At 45.3% G+C, this 15,761-nt stretch overlaps 1 protein-coding gene across 1 annotated transcript; it reads left to right on the top strand.

The window, feature by feature from the left end:
- Positions 1-5,606: 5,606 nt before the first annotated feature.
- On the top strand, positions 5,607-15,345 carry LOC142008311 (protein QNR-71-like). Its single transcript, XM_074985493.1, has 4 exons — positions 5,607-5,682; positions 11,641-11,793; positions 12,807-12,950; positions 15,077-15,345. The coding sequence occupies exons 1-4, from the start codon at positions 5,607-5,609 to the stop codon at positions 15,343-15,345; spliced, it is 642 nt and encodes a 213-aa protein (XP_074841594.1).
- The last annotated feature ends 416 nt before the right edge of the window (positions 15,346-15,761 follow it).

Raw genomic sequence — 15,761 nt, 5'->3', positions numbered from 1 at the left:
CTGAAGAAAATGGATTTGAACAGTTCTGCAGCGTAGTTCAGAGGAATTAGTTTACATGAGTACAAGTAACAAGAAGACAGTTGAAGTGGGCTAGCAGAAGCCTTTGTCATAGATCAATCAGCTTTTGAGAAATGCACTCCAGCTTTCAGGCAGTCCATTCAGCCAGGAGGGCTGGGGCCAATCACATCTGCTATGTCTACACTCCAGAATGTTGTTAACGAAACTGACGTTTTGCAGCCACAACTAGCAGAGCATCCACATTACAAAGGTGTTTTGTTGACAGTAAATTGACAGAACACAGCAGTTCTGTCAGCAGAGTTCTGCTTTTCTCTCAGGAGGCAGAATGCCTTTCTCCACAGAATCTGACGACAGAAAGCCAGTGTGGATGCTCCAGGGGGCCCTCTGTCAACTGTCAGGGCTTCCGATACACCTGGCAGCCCTGTCTGCTGTGCTTCCTGTTGGCCGTTCTGTCAAGAGACTGGCCAGGCGGCCTGTCCACTCTCTGTTGGCAGAGCAGATCAACAGAGCGATCCACTTTTGTGTGTGGCCATAATCTGTTGACAGAAGTTTTGTGGGAAGATATCTTCCGACAGTAATTTCTGATGACAGATCACCATAGCGTAGATGTAGCCATCGTGTTTAGCTTTGTTAGCTTTGCTGGCTTCACCAAAGAGTGAAAGTATTCAAACATTTTCTGTTTCTTTATAAAACTGTTTGCTCTGAAGCATAAGCACTGAGGACACAATATAAATGCCTAGATTTTGCAATACAAATATAGTCCTCATCTTTAAAAAAGGAAAGAAGAACAAGCCAGGAAACTATAGATCAATCAGCCTTACCTCAGTACCTGGACAAATCATGGAGGGGATCCTCAAGGAATCCATTCTGAAGCACTTGGAAGAGAGGACAGTGGTGAAGAATAGTCAACATGGATTCACCAAGGTCAAGTTATGCCTGAGCAATCTGTTTAGCTTCTATGAAGAGGTAACTGTGGACATGGGGAAGTCAATGGATGTGATATACCTTGAATCTGCCAAAGCTTTTGCTACAGGCTCCCACAGTATTCTTGTCCCTAAGTCAAGGAAGTATGGATTAGATAAATGACTGTAAGATAAATAGAAAGCTGGCTAGATAATTGGGCCCAACAGGTGGCTCGGTGTCAGGTTGCCAATTGATTTCAAGTGGCGTGCCCCAAGGATTAGTTTTAGGGCTGGTATTGCTCAGCTTCTTTATTAATGACCTAGATGAGGGAATGGATTTCACCCCCAGCAAATTTGTAGATGGCACTAAGCTAGGGGGAGAAGTAGGTACACTGGAGGGTAGGGATGGGGTCCAGAGTGACCTAGGAAAATTGGAGGACTGGGCCAAAAGAAATCTGATGAGATTCAACAAGGACAAGTGAAGAGTCCTGCACTTGGGATGTAAGAATGCCAAGCACTGTTACAGGCTGGGGACTGACTGGCTAAGTAGCAGTGCAGCTGAAAAGGACCTGGGGATTACAGTGGATGAGAGGCTGGATGTGAGTCAACAGTGTGTCCATGTAGCCAAGAAAGCTAATGTCATATTGGGGTGCATTAGGACAAGCATTCCAGCAGATCTAGAGGAGTTATTATTCCTCTCTATTTCGCACTGGTGAGGCCACATCTGGAGTATTGCTTCCTGTTCTGCCCCCCTGCAACCCCCCCAGTATAAAAAGGATGTGTATGCATTGGAGAGAGTCCAGCAGAGAGCAACAAAAATGATTAGGCGGGCTGGAGCATATGACCCATGAGGGGAGGCTGAGGGATTTGGGATTATTTAATTTGCAGAAGAGAAGAATGAGGGGCAATTTGACGGCAGCCTTCAACTTCCTGAAGTGGGGCTCTGGATGGAGAGAGGCTGTTCTCAGCAGTGACAGATGGCAGAGCAAGGAACAATGGCCTCAAGTTACAGAGGGAGAGGTGTAGGTTGGGTATTAGGAAGAACTATTTCACCAAGAGGGTGGTGAACCGCTGGAATGCGTTGCCTAGGGAGGTGGTAGAATCTTCATCCCTAGAGGTTTTTAAGTCCCAGCTTGAGAAAATCATGGCTGGGATGATTTAGTTGGGGTTGATCCTGCTTTAGGCAGGGAGCTGTACTCAGTGACCTCCTGAAGTCCCTTCCAGCCCTCGGACTTTATCATTCTATGAACACAGCCACATTTCAGTGCTTACTCCACTCGTAGGGCTTGTCTACACTACCACCTTCCTTCAAAGGAAGGACGGTAATTAGGGCATTGGGAGTTTATTAATGAAGTGCTGCCCTGCATAGGCAGCACTTCAATAAGCAAATTCCTCCCATGGCAACTCTGAAGTTTGAGCTACCATCACGCGTCTTGCCACGGCTCACCTGACAGTATTTCAAAGTGCCGGGGCAACTTCCAAGTCCCTTTACTGCTCAAAATTTTGATTAAATTTTGAGGAGTAAGGGGACTTGGAAGTTGCCCTGGAACTTCGAAGTACTGGCAGGTGAGCCGCAGCTAGACGCGTGCTGGTACTTTGAAGTTTAAAACTTTGAAGTTGCTGGGAGGGGGGGGGGCGGAGTTTGCTTAATGAAGTGCTGCCTATGCAGGGCAGCACTTCATTAGTAAACTCCCAACACCCTACTTACCATCTGTCCTTCGAAGGAAGGTGGTAGTGTACTTACAGCCATAGTGTGTTTGGATTTCTCCTCCAATTACACTGAGGCCCATGAAAGCACTGATTTCCACCACATAAGTAAATGCTAAAAAGAAAATGCACAAAATCTAGACTGAAGCCACGTCTACATTACAGACCTTTCTTAGTGTAACGACATTCCTCCTGGCTGTGAAAAATTCCCACTCCTGAGCAGTATGGTTCTACTGACTTAACCCCCCATGTAGACAGTGCCATATCAATGCAAGAGCTTCTGCCGCTCACATAGCTATTACCTCTCTGGGAGGTGGATTAACCATGCTAACATGAGAAGCTTTTCTATGCACACAGGAGAATCTTTATTAAAGTGCTAGAGCAACACAGCTGCATCAGCGCGGCTGCAGCACTGTATGTGTGTGAAGACAATCCCTTAGCTCTAACAAAAGGCTAGATTCTCTCTGCAAATGATGTCCTTGGAATTATTTAAACTGTGTTACTAAGTAGGTATGTATCATTTTTTGTATCAAACAACAGTGCAACAAATTGCCAAGATCCTGATGGGCAGTCGGTATTAACAGTCAAACCTGCCACCAAGAGTTGCAGAGTTATTTGTGTCAAGTCCTAGGGCAAGGTCAATTCCATTTATGAGAATCCAAGTTGAGCTTCAGGGTGCAGGTTAGGAGGTGAGATCCAAACCAGACCAAGGTTGAGGCCAGGAGTTCAAGTGCAGAAAGGGTCATGGCAGCTCGAGAAGACATGCACTGTGGCCTGGATACTTCCTGGAATGCCTCTTGGGTTTATATGGAATGGGGGTACTGATCAGTAGTGGAATGGCTCCTGGATGAGGAGCCTGAACCCCTGGGACTTCCCTGATCTGTGTCCACAGTGGGTTGTGACACGTTTATTGGCTGCTGCTGTGTGGTTGTGACTGATGCAGGCCAAAGTTCAAGATGCTGCCCTCTCCACCAGCACATCTTTGTCCACGCAAGCCACGCGGAAGGCCACCACAAGGTCAGGGGCTTGGACTTGAGATGTTACCTCCTAGAGTCATTCTTGACAAGGTCATCAAATGTATCAAGGCTGGTTAGAGCCTTCATATGGACTAGCTCATCTTTAATCTGCTTGCACAGTCCCCATGGGAACTGGCAGAGCCTGTCCACTTCATTCCACTTGATGTCAGAGACGAGCTGTCAGAAGTAGGTGGTGGAGACAGCCAGGCCCTGCGTCTGCTGGATTTTGTGCAGGGCTTTCTCTGCCAAGCAGATGCAAAAAGGGTCATCTAATGTGGCAGAAAATGGCAGGAAGAAGGCGTTCCAGTCTAAAAGCATTGTGTTTATTTTCTCAAGAAGGGGCAAGGACAGTTCCAAGGCACCTCCCGTCAGGAGACTAATGACTCCTACTTTAGCTTGGTCAGTGGGATGGGGTGGAACTGAAACAGCAGGTAGCATTGGCTAAGAAACCCCTGAATTTTTGGCATCACTAATAAAATATTTTGGGAGGGGGACAGGTGGTCCTGGGTCTGTGCACCTGACTCAGTTTGTGCCCGTTGTGCTGCATTCTTGTCCTGCAAACAGGCTGCCTCATCTTGTTGCATCAGGCTAGCTGCAGCCTGCTGTGTCTGTTCAGCCCACAGTGCTGCATTTTCATCATAGAGGTGGGCAGAATGCCTGAGCAGAGCTTAGTTCTCTGTTGTGAGCTGCGACACTTGGTCTTCCAATACTGAGGGCTCATCGTGGATTCAGCCCACACCTGCAAGCATCTCCTTACCCACAGGGGTGTGCTGGGTAGGTCACAGACCTTCACCATGGGCTAGGGTGGTCTAAACAAACTGTCAGGATTATGGTCAGAGCAGGGCCAAACCTGGGGCTGGGCATGGTAGAGGAGATTTTAGTAAAGTTTTAAGTGGTTTCAAAACCCAGGATCAGAGTCCAGGTCGGGTCTATGGCTCAGGGAGGCAAGGTCCAAATCAAGTGGAGCTCCAAACCAAGCGCTCAAGAGCGGGAAAGGTCATGACAGATACAGGAGAGCCGCACTGTTGCCTGGATGCTTCCTGGAATGCCCCTTGGGTTTATGTAAAGCAGGGAGACAAGCAGGAGCCATGCAGCTATTGCTTGTGAGCCCCTTAAGGCAAGACTTTGCATGGTCTGTGTCTCCAGCAGGTCATAGTATCACAATGCCAGCTGCCTACCACCACTCTGGGATGGCAATGTGGAAGTGTTTATAGCCCTGACAGCCTGGGTTTGAAAGCCTCCGGGCCTTATTCTCTGTCTCGACAACCCTTTTGATATTAGCAGTACCTAGTACAAATAATTAATAGCAGCAAATATGTTGGGGGAGGTCAGCACAATGTCACAGTGTGCTACCATGCGGCATCACATATCACAAAAATTGCAACATCAGATGCACGAGTGTGTCCTGACTCCCGGGGCAGATACTTTGAAGAATGACTTCCCTAAACTGAGCATTGAATATGAGCCCACGTCCTGCTGATGAACTGCAATGTAGCATTCACCCTTTAGCCCAGAAATGTTGCCCACCATCTTCTACAGGAACAACAGGGGTTGCTCCCACCTTTACTGAAGGGGAATGAGTGACTGCAATAATTATTACAGTTTGGGCTGAGGGGAGAAGTAACTGAAGGGGGCTGGTTTTAATTTGAAAACAAAGACCATTGAAAGCTGAAAACAGGGTCAAATTGGTGTAAGAATGGCTGTGGGGTGAGTGGCATGCTTCGAAGTGCAGCTCTTAAATGTGCCAGGGAAAGTTAAAAGTGAGAGGAGTGAGTCATAAGCACATGAGCAAGGAGTTTTGCTGAAGACAAGAAATCATGCATCTCTGCTTAATGCCATCACATGATGAGCCCTGGGGCACTCCATTTAATCAGAGAGGCTCAGGGAAGCAAACAAACATTATCCTCACTTCTCTGAAGAGAGCTGGGGTGTGCCCAGATTGAGGGGGCACAATACACACACCATGAAGGGGCCCCGCCTTCTCCTCCTCCTCGGAGTGCTGCTCCTGGCTGAAGAGGTTCTGTATGCTGCTGCCAAACGTGAGTGCTTCTCTTCCTTCCCTGCAGCTCCCTGGCTCTCCCAGGTTTCATTTGCTGAGATGGTGTGATCACAGCTCGGCTGCTGTTTCGGAATGTTGCTTTTGTTGCTGCAGCTCAGGCGTGGGGTGCTTTCAGGCCGTGGCCTATCTAGCAGGGGCTATCTGCATCCACCTGGCAGAGAAATGACTAGAGCTATTCAGCTACCTGTTGGAACACCAGGAGGGTGGTGATGGGTCCCCAGCCTCCATTGCCCTCCCCTCACCTCCAGATGAGGCAAGCCAGCTCAGTGACAGAGGCAATGAACCTCTGCTGATTTTCTATTTTAGCTCTGTGATTGACTCATCAGTTCAGATACAGGGAGCTCAGCAGGTTGGAGCCCCTTCCCACTCCACACTGAAGTGGCTCCCAGGGAGAGGGTTACGTTGCCAAGGACCTTGTTTGAATCATGCTATTATCCACTTGGCCATAACAACTTGTTTCACACATTAAGCATGAGGTTGTGACTGGCCATAGGGACCGTGCATGAAGTGGGAAGGGTGGTAGGAGCCTTCCCCTGCTCTCTACCCACTTGCACAGGCCAGGCACAATTGCAGCAATGGCTTGCTTCTGAGGTCAAAGTCTGCTCCCTCTTAAAGACCTTGCAGGGCACAGTTCCTCATGGACCAGGGAGGGCTAGCAGCAGCGCAGGCTGAGCACAAAGACAGGGCTGGCCAAAGGAAATTCCAGTTCGGCAGCAGCCTCGATGTGTGGTAAGGAGGGTGGGGGGGAAAAAAAACAGTTGTTGCCTCGTCTTCAGCACAGCTTCCCTGCTTTCCCCAGAGGCCTGCGTTGTGCAGATACCACTTCATCCAGCTATATGTGCACAGTGCCTCTTCTAAACTACAAAGAAGTGTCAGGACCATGTAACACACCATCCGCCGTTGGTGCAGCGTTGGGCCCTTGGAGCCCTGAGCACGTAGCACATTTGGGCTCCCCCACACTCCAGAGGGCTGGGATGCCAGAAAGAGAGGAACCAAGAGACTCATCCTCACCCACTTTTACGCATGGGCATAGTAGCCTTGGGCAGTGCTGGAAGGGTCATAGTAGTGGCTACACTTCACAGGGGGAGCACTGTGAGCACAGCTCCTGTAGCGGCACCAGCCTCTTCCCCGTGTGGGGCTGAGGTAGACCTTGGGCCCCCTCCATTCGCCACAGACCCCTGGCCCCTGCTCAAGTCAGGCCATGCTAAAAGTCACCCAGGGAGCCCAGGCTGCTATGGGGAGCCCCAGACCGTTCACCTTCCATGGGTAGTGCACTCGGGGGTGCAGGGGACAGAGAGAGTCCAGAGGCTGCTCTTATGGCTTGCTACATGATCTATCCATAAAGCAGTCTATCTATTTGCAAAGTGAGCCAGCTCCCTGACAATATTTCCAGTGATATGAACAACTGGTGCACATGTCAGAGGAGAAGTATCTGTGAAACTTTCTTCTCTTCAGCTAGTTAAGATACTGCAGCACAGCAATTAGATACAAGTGCTGCTAGTCTCAACACTTTGGGATGTAAAATACTTCTTGCCAAGGCTTGACCTGTGATAGGGCAGAAATATGCTCTGGCCTCTTCTAAAGAAATTACAGTGAGACTTGAGGTACTATATCCCAGGGATCCCCATGGTGCCACCTGGCTGGGGCACAACTGCCTAAAGAGTGCAAGAAGCTTTACAAAGATCCCCAGGGTCAGATATATGTGCATATAAGGTCTCTATAAAGAACGAGTAGCCCCCGGTCATCATACTCATTGAGCAGTGTATGTACGGATAGTAGCAAATAAATTATGTATCTATACTGGAAATTATATTCTTAAGGGCTTGGAGTTAATGCCATTTGCACACTGAGACAGAGGAAAATTAAGACATTGTGAAATCTACAAGAGAGGAACTCTTTGGGACAAAATAAACAGCTGGGGTGTGTCCGATTTATGAGTGATTGTTCTGGTACATCTTGGCTTGCCAAGAGGCACAAGGGATCCTTCATCCAGGATGTAAATTGATGATGTGCTTATTTTGTGAAAGGTGGGTTGAGTCCCAGCTTCGCTGAAAAGCACTGTAAGGGCTCTGATGTTATAAAACTCCACAAGGCATGAAAGTATTTTGTTATCTGAATGTAGGCTCAGAGCTCATGTTATGTGTAACCATTTGTTTCCAACATTTCTACCTCCTTGACTCCTTCCTTTGTCATACGTATTTGTACTAGATTTCACTATAAACATATTGAAGTGCTGAGTCCGGTGGTGGGGTCTGCTCTTCCATATCAGGGCTCCTTAAGTGATGGGGGTGGCTGCCCCACAGTGATGGACCAGGGATGGGGGCTCCATAGCCTCCTGAAGGGGTGGAATGGAGGGTCAGAGCTTCGCAACCTCCCAGCAGGGAGGTGCCAGAGAATGAGGCAGCTGCCCCCATAGCAGAGCTCACCTGCAGTGGGAGCTGCCTCCATGGGGTGGGGAGAATGGGGTAGCCTCCCAGTGGAGGAGCTCCCTGGTAGCAGGGACCGCTGCCTCAAGACACCAGGTGACAGAGAACAGGAGCCTTTCAAAAAAAGGGACAATCTGCCCACTTTTTAAGAAAAGTAGTTACTCTGTCTCACAGGCATCCGAAAAGGACTGTCCTGGGGGAAAGGGGACAGATGGTCACCCAACAGTGTATTGTTTCTTTGGAAGCAGCGAATATGTGACTACTGCAAGTGTTCTGTGGAACAGGGGCTGGACATGCCAGGGAGATGCCTGAGCGTGTCAACTTCTAACCTGTAGTGTGACCATGGGGCCTACCTGGTCTGGGGGGTGTGCTTGTGCTGCTCATGGCTGGTGGAGCTGGGGATCTGACCTACGGTGCAAACATGGTTTCCTCACACTCAAACCTGATGATAACTAGTAGCCTAAGAAGAGTCACAGTATTCCATACACACGTATAGAACTGTAGAGATATAAAGCTGCAAGGGAGCTCAAGAGGCCATCTCCTGCCCCTGCCTCCCACTGAAGCCGGACCAAATATATCTAGACCACTCTTAAAAACCTCCAGTGACAGGGACTCCACTACCTCTCTTGGTAGCCTATTCTAGCACTGAAATATTGTTGGAGCATAACTCGAATTTCACACAAGTCAATTGGTGGTGGGGGCTAGGAACCAGGCAGCAGCTTGCGGGAGCTGGGGAAGCAGGGGCAAAGCTGTGCCACAGCAGCTGTCTGCCCACCTGGCTCCCAGCTGGGGGAGTGGTGTGGGCAGACAGCCATGGCAGAGTGGCTTCTCCCTGGCTTCCTCCAGCTGGGGGAGCCAGGAGAGTTGTGCTTCTTTTGATTTGCGCTTGACACAAGTTACGCACAAATTGAGATCACACTTACTGGGGGTTTGCTTCACAGACAGAAAGTTTTTCTTATATCTCATAGAAAGTTCCCTTGCTGTAGATTAAGCCCATTATTTCTTGTTCTAACTTCCATGTACTTGAAGTAGATCTGATCACCATATCCTTTATAATAACCCTTAATATACTTGAAGACTGTTCTCAGGCCTCTCCTTCTCTTTTTTCCCAAGACTGTACGCCCAGTTTTTAATCTGACTGCATGACAAATCTTTTATCGTTTTTGTTGCTCTCCTCTGGACTTTCCAGTTCATCCACATCTTTCTTAAAATGTGCAGCCCAGAAATGGACACGCGAGTTCAGCTGTGGTTTCACTCTCATTGAGTATAGTGGGACAATAACTTCCCATCTCTTACACAACACCCCTGTTACTACTTCTCTGAATGCCTTTTTCACAAATGCAGCCCATTATTGGCTTATGGTCAATTTGTGACCCACTATTGCACCTGGAGCCTTTTCAGCAGTACTACTGCATAGCTAGTTACTCCCCATTTTGTGGGCATGCCTTTGATTTTTCCTTCCTAAGCATAGTGCTTTGCTTTATTTAATTTCATCTTGCTGATTTCAGACTAGTTTCTCCAACTTATCAGGGCCATTTTTGAATTCTAATCCTGTCCTCTAAAGAGCTTGCAACCCCTCCCACATTAGCAACAAGGGTAAAGTGTATAAGCCTACACACCACTCTTATCCAAGTCACTAATTAAAATATTGATTAGTACTGGACCCTGAACAGACGCCTGAGGAATCCCACTAGATATTAGCTCCCAATTTGACAGTGACCCATTAATAATTACACTTTAATAATGTTTTTCAATCATTTGTGCTTAAACAGGATGAACCTCTCTAAGCTGGAACTCGCTTGTTTGGCAACATCCATAATCCAGCGTGATTCTACTTAGCCAAATGACCACTTATCATGGGTGTGGTCAAGTTTCCTGTGGCCCCATAAAGTTTGTTTACCGCCAACCGTCCTGGCTGTCAGTGTTCTGTGCTGTTATTTAGCTGTAATTTACCCCAAAGGTCTTCTAAGAGCCCAGTAAGCAGTGGAAGTGTTGGTAATGCTGCTAGACAATGTTGACCTTCCATGTTCCAGGAAATTCTCTTGTCTGGAATGAGTCAGGTCCTGAGGGTGCTGGATCAGAGAGGTTCAACCTGCAGTATTTCATCTAGCCCACATTTCCCTAGTTCACTTTTGAACATGCCATGTGGAGCTGTGCCAAAAGCCTTACTAAAAAGCAAGATGTGTCACTTTTACTGCTTCCCTTCTGTTCACTAGGCCAGTAACAATGTTGAAGAAGGAAGTGAGTTTTATTTGACATGATTTATTCCTGACAAGTCCATGTTGTCTGTTACTTTACCTTTCTATTATTCCATAGGTGCTTACAAACTCATTGTTTTGTAACATGTTCTGGGATCTTTCCGGATATCAGCGTTAGGCTGATGGGTGTTAATTTCTGTGCTTGTTTTTGTTCCCATTTTTAAAGATAGGTCTGTGTTTGCCTTCTCCAGTCTTTTGGGACCTCACCTGTCCTGTTCTTGAAGATAATCACTAATGGTTCCACTAGTTTCTTAGGCACCGTAGAGTGAATTTCATCAGGTCTTGCCCATTTGAATACATTTAACCTATCTACATATTCTTTAACCTGCTCTTTCTTCATTCTGGCTTGTGTTCCTTCCCTCCTCTTCATAATAACGGTATTAAGCATCTGGTCACAGGTAAGTTTGTTTTTTTTTTTTTTTTTTTTTTTTTTTTTAGTGAAGACTGAACCAAAATAGAAATTGAACAGATCAGCCTTCTTAGTGGTGTCCATCAGTAGCTCTCCTTGCTCACTAAGTAATAAACTTACGGTATCTTTCATCTGTCTCTTGCATCTAAATTTTTATGGAAACATTTATTATTGTCTTTTATGTCCCTTCCTAGATGTAACTCATTTTATGCTTTAGCCTTTCCGATTTTGTCCTTTAATGCTTGTCTTTTTATGTCCACAACAGAAACATCAGACCAAGTAGAGCCCAAGTCCTGTAATGCATTCCATGTAGGCAGATCCTTATGTCCATGTGTGTTCCGGTGACTTTTAATGGATGGAGAGATCCAACTGTCTAGAACTTATTACAGGAGTGGAGCCTAATAGCTCACTATCACATTGCCTAATGTGTCTTTTTTAGGAATCATTTGTTGACATCGTACATATAACTTCTTTTGGTTTATAACACACTGAAAATACGTATAAAAGTTCTGAGAAAGTACAGGTTGAAACTCTCTTGTCCGGTTCCCTGGGGACCTGACCAGAGCTGAACAAGAGACTTCACCAGCCCATGGAAGGTCACTATTGTCTAACCCATTACCAACCCTTCCACTGTTTATTGGGCTCTTAGAAGACATTTAGAGGTAATTTAGAGCTACAGAACACAGTCTATGGTCAATAGGCTGGCAGACATTATTGTTCTTTTTAATGATAAGGTTCCAAGCCCATTAATTGATTAAGAGTTTTGCATGTAGCGCAAGAATTTAATATTATGAAATGGAGCAGGGGAAATAGTCATATTTTATATTGCTCATATTTCTATCTAGAGTTTCGCGATGTGATGAGCCATGGAAGATATTCTTCTCATATGAGGTCCCATAAGAGGCTACAAGGCTGGGCTTCTGACCAAAATCAGTGGAATGAAAAACTTTATCCTTTCTGGGAAAAAGGAGATTCTAGATGGAACAAATGTTGGAAAGGTAAGTCTAGATATGCAGCCCTAGAACTCTGGAAGATGTAGGCAGAAATTCTATACGATAGACTAGAAAGTTACAGATAGTGTGTTTTGTACTGTACATATCCCAGAGTTGCCCTACATAGTAATGGGCTAGGTAATACTACTTAATATATTGTCTGAGGAAGCAGCCCTGGCTTACAAAATCTGTTCAGTAATAATTCACAGCCTAACAGCTGAAGTCTGGTCTGTTGAAAAGGAAAGTTAACCAAGTTAATATTAACTCGAAAAATCCCATTCTTTGTGAAAAGTGCCTGGGATTTTCAATGTCCATCCGAAGGAGCACCAATGGATCGGTTTAACACTTTCCATGAAGAATCAACACATTGTACGGCACTGTTTTATCCTTCCTGGTTATGAGCCCAGGACTAAAGGCAACGCCTTCTGTTATAGCTAAAAGAGCTGTCCTGGCGAATACGCTGCTTCTTGTGTGTACAAATGTGATTATAGTTGGAGGATGTTCAGAGAATGGTTGACTTCAATTGACTGCAGTGGAGCTACACTGATGCCCGCTAAGTCTAATGTATTGCTACAGGTTGGCGTTTTGAAAAGCACCTGAGTGACTTAGGACTTAGGACATGAGACTTGTGCTCCTAGAACTTTTAAAAAAATTAATCCTAATAATTTCCAGTCGGTGTCTTCTGAACTAAGTAAAAAGTTTCTAATTTTTGTTGTTCTGGTAGAATATTAAGACCATCTTGGTTTCATGGGGTGCAGAAGAGTATCGTCAGAAAGCTCGCTACAACACAGCAGAGTATCTTGTAAGTGAGAGCAACACAGGATCATCTCCTCGTCGAGCTGTTTTTGCAGCCAACAGAGTGATACCAGTTTACACAAACGGGAATCTCTTGTTCAGCCTTCCTAATAGGTTTAACATGATTGATTTTTAAGCTTTTTTGTTTACATGATGCACAAATGAAAGTAATAGCTGCTCAAAAGAGACTGGTATATAACGAAATCTCATCTCACTTTCTGCAGGAGGAAAGGTGGTGGCCAGCTTGACCTCTGACAGCCCAGCTCTAGTGGGATCGAATGTGACCTTTGTTGTGACCCTACAGTTTCCCAGATGCCAGAAGGAAGATAAGGACAGCAATATAGTATATGACAGGAAGTGCAGGAATGGTAGGTACCAACAATACCCTTATATTGAGAAGAAATCTGGTGATGGTACCGCTGCACTTGTGACCTGTAGAAGTGTCATGAGCATTTCAAACCATCAGCATTCTGCTTTCAGGCTGTAGTTTTATTACTGCTAAGTTGAGAACTACATTAGTGTGTAATTTGTGTGTTCCACAAAAGGTCCTTGTCAGAAGATGACTGCCTTATTTTTTTCCCATCTGCACATACAACATATCATAGCTGAGAATGTGAAAGGGATTTTTTTTTTCCTTTTGAAAATGAAGTATTTTAATTTGGTTTTCAGAAAAACTGTTGCTGCTTAGCTCAGCTGCAAGTTTGACCTATCATTAGACTGAATACAGGCATATTGTATCAGTAACATGGGTTTTTCTAACTGGGTTTGTAAAGCTGACAATCTTCCATAAGGAATTCAGAGTTCACTAAAAACGTCTTTATATGGCTGCCTCCCAAGGAAGAGCAGATCTTGCATATTTCAAAAATAAAAAACAAGCAGGGAAAAGTATCTTTTTAGCATAAAAAACACAATTTGTCCTTCTCTGTACCCTTTAAATGAGGAAAGAAAAGAGCAGAAACCCAGCGTTTGAATTTGCTGCAGCATGGAAGAGACAGGCATTTGTTCCAATGTCAGATATATTAAATAATATTTTCTACTGATCAATTTCAAGAGGTGTCACTTACTACTTGAATAGCACAGCACCTACTTACTTCACAGTATAATACAAGCATTTCAGGGATCTGGCCTATGCTTACTAATTTGGGGCTTTTCCAATGAGGAAACATATATATTTTTGAGATTCGAGTCATGCTTGCAGTTTACACGGCATTTGTTTTAAATGACCCAACTGGCTCTTCTGATGAAAAGAAAGAAAGAAAGGAAAATAAAAAGCAAGCCAGATTCTTCTTTGAGGTTCACAACTGCATCTCCCATTGAGCCAGAATGCAGGTGCAACCCCATTGACCTCAGTGAAACTGTATGCTCCCATGAGGTTGGCGGCAGAATCTGGAGCAACAACTTCAACTGGCATCTTCTGTGGGAACCAACAGAATTGTTGAAAGCAACTAACTTTTTACACTGAAATATAAAAGCACATCAAGCAGGAAATACCTGGGATTATAATTAGAAAGCAAAGAGGAATTGTGAGTAGTGACCGTTAGTTTGAAAATGCCCTCGGCGTCCCACCCGTATTTAAAAGTGTGTTCAAAAAACAATATTCCGGTTTAAATGTAATTAATACGTTGCTCTGGTGGTGTAAATTCCTTGGGTGTGATCATTTCCACTCTAGTTAGGCTATGTCTGCACTAGGGAAAGTAAGTTGATTGCAGATACAATTCTAGCTTGGGCAATTGTGTAGCTAGAATCCGCATAGCTGCAATCGACTTACCTGGCTGTCCTCACTGAAGAAGGTCAATGGGAGAGTTTCTTCCATGGACCTCTCTTACTCCTTGCAAGACGCAAGGAGTACGGGGGTGAACTGCTGACCCCTGAAACGTTAATTTTGTGTGTCTCTCCCAAATGGGCAAAATTGAAACCCAGTGGATCGACACTGAGTGGGGTAGTGTAGACATAGCCTTAGTAGGTATTTTTCATTGACTTCAGTGCAAGCAGGACTGGGGCCTCATGTCTTTGGCCTTGTTCATTCATGATGAACCCATAGGCATGTGGTTCCCACGTCTTTACATTAGCCAGTCCATGTTATTTGCTTACGTACAATAGTCTAGACAGTTTCATAAGCAACTAATTGGAGCATAAAGTAAGCTTGCACTACATCTGTCCTCATACTGTGCCAAGAAAAGGGGGTCTGGTAGTTAAAGCACTGGATTGGCACACAGGATACCTGCCTTCTGTGTCCAGGTTTACCGCAGACATCCTATGTGAGCTTCAGCACGTCATTAAGCACGTGGTGCCTTAGTGCTTACTATGAAACTGAAATAATAATAGTTCCTTTCCCTGCCTCTCTGAGTCGTTGCAAAAGTTAACGGACATGTCTGAGGTGCTCTGTTGCCGTGAATGAGCCTCATAGAAATAAAGAAGGGGGAACAGTCCACTTTTGAATAAAAACACACATAAATTTGGCACTTAATAATCTGTGACCTATTTCTGCACCTAGATTCTTCAGACTTTCCTGACCAGTATGTCTACAACTGGACTGCATGGATTGATGACTGTGGCTTGACAAACTGCACAAGCAACAATACCCATAATGTATTCCCAGATGGAAGACCTTTCCCTCGTCATCCTGGCTGGAGAAGGAAGAACTTTGTCTATTTGTTTCATACCGTTGGTGGGTCCAGTAAAATGTATCTCAGTTTTGTATCCAAACTTGTTTGCCTAATGCCTGGCATTAGAATTCCCAAAGAGGAATTCAGCAGTTGTTGAGTGAGAGAACACTAAACACATTCCACGCTGCTCAGCAAGATGAGCAGCTGCTCTGCTAATTCCTCTGAGGTCTGGAAGTCATGTACTCCCATGACATGTTTTGTAAGGCTGCAAATGCACAGACCTGCCACTGTTACAGTGAACTTCAAGGGCTCCTGCTGGCTGCAAGTTAAATATTGCTAATGCCCAGTTGTATAATTATGTTATAGTGTAGCTCTCTTTTATAATTATAATTAAGTTTGTGTAATTAAAAAAAAAAATCAAACACTCACTGATCCTGATCAGTGTCACACAGCTTATATTCTGAAGTCCAGTTTCCTGAACTTCCTTGCAGCAAACTCTGCCATGAGATCATGCTAATCCAGGTTTGATTCTACTTCCCTCTCCGCGGACAGAACGGCAAGTCCACCCAGCCG

Source organism: Carettochelys insculpta, chromosome 2 (assembly GCF_033958435.1).
Source record: "Carettochelys insculpta isolate YL-2023 chromosome 2, ASM3395843v1, whole genome shotgun sequence".
Taxonomy (NCBI): Eukaryota; Metazoa; Chordata; order Testudines; family Carettochelyidae; genus Carettochelys; species Carettochelys insculpta.
The sequence above is the reverse complement of the archived record's forward strand: the minus strand, read 5'-3'. Positions and strand labels throughout refer to the sequence as shown.